General features: G+C 42.1%; 1 protein-coding gene and 1 long non-coding RNA gene across 5 annotated transcripts in view; one reads left to right on the forward strand and one right to left on the reverse strand.

Annotated features, from left to right (window-relative positions):
• Window positions 1-5210, reverse strand: part of LOC147872110 (uncharacterized) — a 25519-nt gene extending 20309 nt beyond the window's left edge. For both annotated transcript variants that reach the window (XR_015537971.1, XR_015537972.1), the window contains exon 1: window positions 5072-5210. This is a non-coding gene — a long non-coding RNA (uncharacterized LOC147872110). The remainder of the gene's footprint in view (window positions 1-5071) is intronic.
• LOC110836199 (androgen-dependent TFPI-regulating protein-like) lies at window positions 1069-7046 on the forward strand. Of its 3 annotated transcripts, none has more exons than XM_087359110.1 (6): window positions 1069-1208; window positions 2754-2935; window positions 4597-4737; window positions 5090-5307; window positions 6192-6346; window positions 6782-7046. In XM_087359110.1, the coding sequence occupies exons 2-6, from the start codon at window positions 2786-2788 to the stop codon at window positions 6820-6822; spliced, it is 705 nt and encodes a 234-aa protein (XP_087215236.1). In that variant the 5' UTR covers window positions 1069-1208; window positions 2754-2785; the 3' UTR covers window positions 6823-7046. The 3 variants fall into 3 exon arrangements, with proteins under 3 accessions (XP_087215236.1, XP_087215238.1, XP_087215237.1); XM_087359111.1 differs by having other exon boundaries at window positions 1121-1208; window positions 2705-2935; XM_087359112.1 differs by lacking the exon at window positions 5090-5307 and having other exon boundaries at window positions 1086-1208.
• The last annotated feature ends 316 nt before the right edge of the window (window positions 7047-7362 follow it).

Genomic DNA, 7362 nt, shown 5'->3' on the forward strand with positions numbered 1-7362 from the left:
AAGAATAGTTCAACTGACCACAAAATCTCTCTTTGCAGATCCTTAAAATTCATTACAATTCTAAACTTTGTCATTAGGAGTGATCAGTGTCACCTGAGATCACAATTCAGTGTGTAGTTGGTTGCGTTCAAGGAGTCATTCCGGTGAAGGAAAAACACTTCATGTTTATATTCAATTCATTAAAAATATATTCGTATACGTTCGCCGAACATTCGACACGGATCTCACCCGAAACCAGAAACCAAAACCCACGGACACAGCGTATTTGTTAGAGAGCAGAGTGGCAACACTTGTAAGTATAGAAGTGTAGTGTCAATGCCTGTGGACCAATGCAAGACCGTCGTAACTTGTCACCGTCACAGTCCGATGGTCCGGAGAGAGGAAGTGTTTTTTCATGTTTACTGGCGTAATAAAAGATGAGGTTAGGTTTGCCCATGACCCGTTTTAAGATAACATCGCGGTATTCTGCTGGGGTGACTTCAAATAAACCACGAAGAAGTGCCGGGGTAGATGGTCTTTTTCCCGCCTATATTAAAAGCATCGCTGAAAGGATTAGCAAAAATTATCCGATATTTTAATCGTTCCCACACATCTACAGCAAACGAAGGAATGCGTAAGTACGTCACCCTATGGTACATCGTTAGAAAGAAGGTGACTTTCACACCTCAATGAAAATGAAAGCGGTTTGTAAACCCATGTACTAAAAAAGTGAGTTATTTCGGAGGATCTTTTAGGGTGAAGCTGGAGGCGATACCTTGGTATCCAAATGGCATCAAAACCACGAAACGTCTTGGCGGAAATCAAGTCAGTGTTAACAACAACTTCTTAGTTTAATTTAGTCTTTTGAATTGCGTCGTAAATCTGTGTAGCTCAGGATACTTCATTTGCCTGAGAGTCCAGCCCGAGTGTACATCCAAAATGGGGAAAATCACGTCCTGACAGAACAAGAATTTCTTCTAAAACGTAATTAACATCTAACAGGTGTGTCTGAAGCATGGGAAGTTAGACGTTTTGGTCAGAAAAACGGATTTCACGACGGTGAGATTGCAACTTATCAGTTGAATGATTGGACGTCATAATTGCAGGCAAATGTCGTCATTTTGTAGCAGACTGGAGCGTGCAATCAAGGCCGCCCGCTCTCAACCGGGCACAGCCTTCAGTTGTGCTGAGTTTACGGCTCTGAGCGTTGCCTACTCAACTCAAGCCAGGTATCTACCATAATGAAATCGTTGCTTAAAGTGAAGGTTTGTTGGGTGTCTCGCGTTATTCGTAAATTAAGACAAAGTTTGCGACAGTGTTTTAAGTCAAGATCACACAGGCGTGACACTTAAGAAGCATGTGCGGGATGAATACTTAACATCTACTAAATGGCTTATCGTACTGGTTGAAAAATTAATAGTAACGCAGCTTGTGAAGAAATTCTTGCTTTTGTAGGAACTGAGAGTTTATTACTATACTTAACAAAGGTTCACTGTTTGATACTGTCCTGAGTCAGCTGAGTCCCCAATATCAATTTTAATATTATCCCGTCTGCCAAGTGTTCATTTCCCTTGGAGGTAACCAACTAAACTTTCCTGTACCTCATGTTACTTTTGCGTTCTACATGAACCGTTCACTTAAATTGTCCCTGATTAAATCGTCCTCATACTGGAAGTTACAAGGCCTTTTGCAAGAATTATGAACGCCCTAGTTTATTATAATAACAACAGATTTTTGACTTAGAAATTTTACGAAAAGAAGGTCGCTTTAAAACAGTTTTGCATTCATCAAGTGAGGATAAAGGCAGCTTTTCTTGTGGTCATTCTAATTGTAGAGGAATTTGATTACTGTTTTCAACTACACTGATTATATGGACGTGTAATATCGAATGGCAACAGAGAGTCCCACGGAACTCGGAATTCTTGCGGTCGAGGTATGTGGAGGGGGCAGGAGTTAAAAGAATTGAAATAAATAACTAAAGTTTTATATTAATGTCAGCCATGGAATTAATGTTCTTGTTCTTTGGCATGATTAATCAGAATCACCGCTCTCCTTCACACAACGGGCATTTGGGTCTCTCAAAGCTCCACTGCAAATACGAGCTTCAAAATTATTCGCACTTTCATTTTCTCGAGAGACTGTCCCTGCCACATACTGGTCGTTATTCCAGAATTACGAGACCGTTCAAGGCAATTATGTGACCTCCTTAAGGAAGCAGTTTTTCGGCCTTGTTGTTACATAACATTGCGGGGGGGGGGGGGGGTCCCCCCCCACATGTTTTCATATTGACGGTTATTTTGTAACAGGTATAAACTCTCGCAAGAAACTGTTGTGTTGTCATGATGATATTCGCAAACAGTTTGCCATCCTTATTAAGACGTCAAAATACATTAAGCAGAACCGTGCCAAGATTTATGCAGTATATTACAAACAAAACATTTTGGCTGTTTGTTGTGGGTTGAACAAATGTTTCTCTGCTCCTCTACGAGGGGTAAAATCTTGTTCTACGCGTTATATGTCAATTTTGCGTATTCTAAGGGCAGGTTAAGGCATCTAAGAAATTACATTTTAAATGACTGGTTAAAATTACATTTAATCTTGGAAATAAAGTTTCAATTCAGAGTCTGGAAATTTAATTCCGTATTACTGTGCACCCAGAGCAAATAATACATTTCGATACCGAATTTTAAATATTACCCACACTGTTAGAAATTAATTATTTCAGGTCGGCTATCGCAACATTGTCACGCGGTCATTTTCGTGTGTTTTGACAGAAATGCAGAGCTTCTGACCGATTTTGCTCGAGATGTTGCTGGAAGCTTTTCATTTGCTGGTGAGTCTGCACCACGCCTACACGACTGTGCATCTGCTGACCGTGAACTACGCAGGAGCGACGGACAGATACCTCACTGTCATGAGGGACATGGGGTTTCGATACTTCACGGTGTGGAACCTGGTAAGGGACATTCGCTCGTGTTCTGTCTCGGGCGTTCCCATAATCTCACTAAGTGAAATCTGACAAAGGAAAGCGGATTTTACGTATTACGCCACGACGTGGAATATGGTGACGTTTCCAAAATCAGCCCAACTATTAGGAGTGGACATGTAGCTTTTTCTGCTATTTCACGATATGCATTACGTCGAGGTGTGATACCAGATTAAGCGTCTGTATTTACTTGTTGGATTATCTCGCTGACCTTAACATGACCCTAGTATCTCACCGGGTTGAACGTGGAAGGCATCGGGATTTGAATTCTACACCTTCCGCTTTCTAAGTTCTCATGTGTAGTCCTTGTCGCATTACAATTCCTATATTACATTCTGCAGTCACTGCTGTAGAATTTACATTTCGCTGGGTTCTGGAACGCACCAAGTTTTGAGTGGATTTTTTACCCACACGATAAAACTTTTGCAGAGAAGTCAATTCATGGTTACCAATACTTTTCAAGGAAATTTATTCTAGCTCAGAACCAACAGTTTTATTTCATCAGGGTTTCTGAATAAGTTGTCTTATTCTGTGTCACTTTGTATCCGTGCAGACATTATTAAGTGGAATTAAATAAGACTGTGTCCCGTAATTTGTTTTAGGACGTGAAGGAAACTGTTGCTATGTTGCGTCAGAGTTCACGATTTCCGGATCTAGTCGGACGGATTATACCACAGCTAAACCTGTATTATTAATTTAATCCCGGATTAAACAATTTAAATAATTCTTATTCAAGGATGTATAACTTCGGCAGATACACGCACAGAGGACAAATGGCCGGATGCTTAAAACATTTAAAGATGACGTTTACTCTCGGTCTGTCCAGAGTTCCTCGTCTTATTGACTACAGCCTGACTTTGGAACGAAAAATGAGATCAGCTAACAAATGACAACGCATGGCTTGTGCGCCAAATACGACGACGTAACATTCTCATGTACGAAGTTCAAGTTCAGTTAGCAGTTGGATAACGCATATTGAAAGTCTTCAAAAGGCTCACAGGTCAACCAAAGTGTAACCAGGTGTTCTGTTAAGCAGCGTAGGTTATGTTTAGTGTTAAGAAATGCCCTGTTGCTACGAAAACTAATTTTAATTACTCGTCACGAACATCCACCAGAATCAGTTGAGCATACTTCACACGTTTACACTTTAATATTATTCTCCCATCTCCGTCTCCATGTTCCAAAAGAATACACACTAAAGTCCTTTACGGACATCTTGTTTTTCATACCCGACTAGTTTATCTTTTTAAGTCTGTCCTCTTTCGATCATGGCTGTCTTAAGGAATACAGCAGCACCTTGCAGCCTGGCAGATGCTGACCGACGTTTCCGTGGAGCTTAATGTCTCCTCTATCAGGGCGACGAATAAGCCGCACGAGGAACGTTTGTGGCAGATGCAGACACGACATAACACTGGCCAGAACTACAGGCCTGTTGACCACATTTCCGGTAGTGATTTATTCATCGCCCTGATGATGGAGGCAGAAAGGATCTCTGAAACGTCGATAAACTTCTACCAGACTACACGGCGCAACAGCCATCTTCAGACTCGCCGCCGTGAAGACCTCAGATCCTACAGAGTCAGCGGTACCACGGGGGGTAAAAGCCAAAATCTGTGACTGATTACTTGCAGATAATGCAGTGCGTTTACTTCTCGGCCTGCACGGGGGAGCACGCCCTGCGTGCGGTGACGGGGAACGACCTGCCGCTCCTCAGGAGGTGGCAGAAGCTGAGAGAGTCCCTATTCCAGGCTCTCGTGTTTCCTACGGGACTGGTACGCCGCAGTCTATTTTACCTCTTTTTTCGAGTTTTATCCTTTGCTGTGCTGACTTTCTTGGAAATATATTGTTCGGGGGTTTTTCATTTTCGATTCCCGGTCTGACCTGGGTGAAAACTTTTCTGTTCCTTCATTTTTAAGTCCCTTCAGTCGGGCGTGATTCTAGTCAGGGATCCATTCCACAAATTAAATTTTTAATTCTGGAACTGATTCATTGTTTCGATTCAGAAATCTGGCTTTCATAAATTCGCTTAACACACAGAGTTGAATGGCGGGATGACGTGGTAGGAACGCCAGAATAAAGTACGCAAAGAAGACGCGATCGACTTACCACATGTAGTGCTAGCAGGTCGTGTTTTCGCTGTTCTGGACGATCTACAGCTACGACCGAAGCCTGGTGTACCCTGCGATCGTAGACGAGTACGTGGCCCCTCACGTGAACCACTTCATGCACACTGATGTGGCTGTGGTGGTTGTGCTGGAGATGTTGCTCAGACCGCATCATTACCACCGCAGGGGCATGCACCTGGGTCTCCTGTTTCTCTACTGCTTCAGCTACCTAACCTGGTCAGTCAAAGAAGCAAGTTACTCACATGTCAATGTTGGTATTACGGGCTGTTCAGAGCCCTGAAATGGATGACGTAAGTATCTCCAAAACTTTGGTATCCACCTACAAGGCCACACAGCGTACTCACTGTGGTAAAAGATGTCAATTTAATCGATCATTTCCAAACCACATGAGTCCACTTTTTGAAAGAATTGAGTTCTTGCTGCTATGACAATCACAGGAGACAAATGCTTCAGTCTGTGTTTTTATTGAGTGCACGCAAAATTTTCTGTCTTGTTTCCTGACGAAAGTACACAAATGACGGAATAATGTTAATTCAATGTCATGTTCTGGCTTAAAGAACCATAAAGAAAGCATTGAAACTCACAGTGACTTGGATAGGTCTATCCGGCAGAATTGTGGGTTCTTATAAAAACAAGACGAGTCCGAAAATAACTTTATCTTATAGCTTCCTTTTCAGTTTTCTCAAAAACGAGTTTTGTGGACACTTGTGGTTTTGCAAATTGCCGATTCAGATGTGGTATTCCGGATTGTGTCGGCGTCATAATCCGGAATACCATGATGGACATAATTGTTTGTAGTTCTTCTGTTGGGGCTTCCCCGGTTTCTCCGTGGCATCCCAACAATTACTCCATTCACACACAGAAGAAGGCAATGGCAAACCACTTCTGGATCATCTGCCAAGAACGTATATGAACAGGTCCCAGTCCGAGAAAAGGATGGAAGGATCCTGTTCATATGGACCTGTCGTCAGACAGAACACTAAATAAATATAAATATAAGTTCTTCTGTTATCGAAACTATCAGTAAGTAATATGCCTCATTCTTTAAACATAATTCAAAATCGACAAATCCCCAGTGGTTCAACTATCTGTTGTTGCAGCTATTTGTACACATACTGGACCCGCGGCATATGGATCTATCCGCTCTACTACCACCTCAGCTGGACCCAACAGATCCTGATGAACGTCGTGACCACGTTCATTGTTCCCGGCGTCTGTTACCTGCTGGGAGAGGCGATCGCCAGTGCACTATGGGGTGAGACACTCTCCTGTCACGCAAGGGTGGTTTCAAATGGGAACAACGTAGTTAATTAAACTGATTTATTGAAATGTACTTTACGAAGTACATTCCTGCTGTTTCAAGCAATGTCTTCCATCGTGAGGCTAATTCTAAACTACTGTAGATACTCCTGAGTCCAGAAACGTAGGGAAAAACATTGAAGCCCCTGGCTGAGGAAAGTAACTGTGCTAACCGGCCGGGCCTGTCACTACCTCAGGGTTAATGATGATTTGCAATAGCATGGAAAATTCTATGCATTCAGAGAAAAGCGACACTTATCCACCAATAAAATTAGGCTATTCTGAAAATGGACACAGATCTCTGCAGAAAGAAATCGGCGAAGTCTACGAATTCTCATTCTGTTCTGGCTTTACTGGAAATGAGACTTACTGAGTGTTTTTAACGTTTCAGGAAAACAGATTCACCAAGTGAAAGTCGAGAAGAGATCATAGCCAGGCGAAGATGATCCTGTATTTGGCACTAAATACATTTAATAAGGTGTTTTATGATGTTAATAGTGGATGCAACATACGATGTAAAAAATGGCCAAATTTTCATTAAAATTACAACCAAACCAAAATACATCACACACAAATGTTGCTGGTGGCTTAATTTCTGTACTAATTTCTTGGGAGCTGTCTAAGAAGAAATAAATCTGTGTTTTCATAGCATTGAATTCGGTTTGTTCCACCGATTTACGAGAGTCAGCGTATAACTCACTGGTTGTGTAATCTGTAGGTGACTTGGAAAATGTACTTCATCATGTGGTGATATAAGTTCTCACAGCAACGAGTATGAAGATGACTGTCTTTCGAGTGTTGCACCCTGATGATAGAGGCAGTAGACTGCTCTGGAACGTCGGTCAATATACATGGTTCAACACCCCAGAAGACAGCCACCTCCTTGAATTTCAGATTAGCCAGGTCTAAGGCTAGCTGAACCAGGAGGTCCAACTGATATATTGTCTTACCTCTTCCCCCTATTTCTTTTAC

Source organism: Zootermopsis nevadensis, unplaced genomic scaffold (assembly GCF_977971745.1).
Source record: "Zootermopsis nevadensis isolate Lab colony 2312 unplaced genomic scaffold, Znev_1.0 Znev_ptg000030l, whole genome shotgun sequence".
Taxonomy (NCBI): domain Eukaryota; kingdom Metazoa; phylum Arthropoda; class Insecta; order Blattodea; family Termopsidae; genus Zootermopsis; species Zootermopsis nevadensis.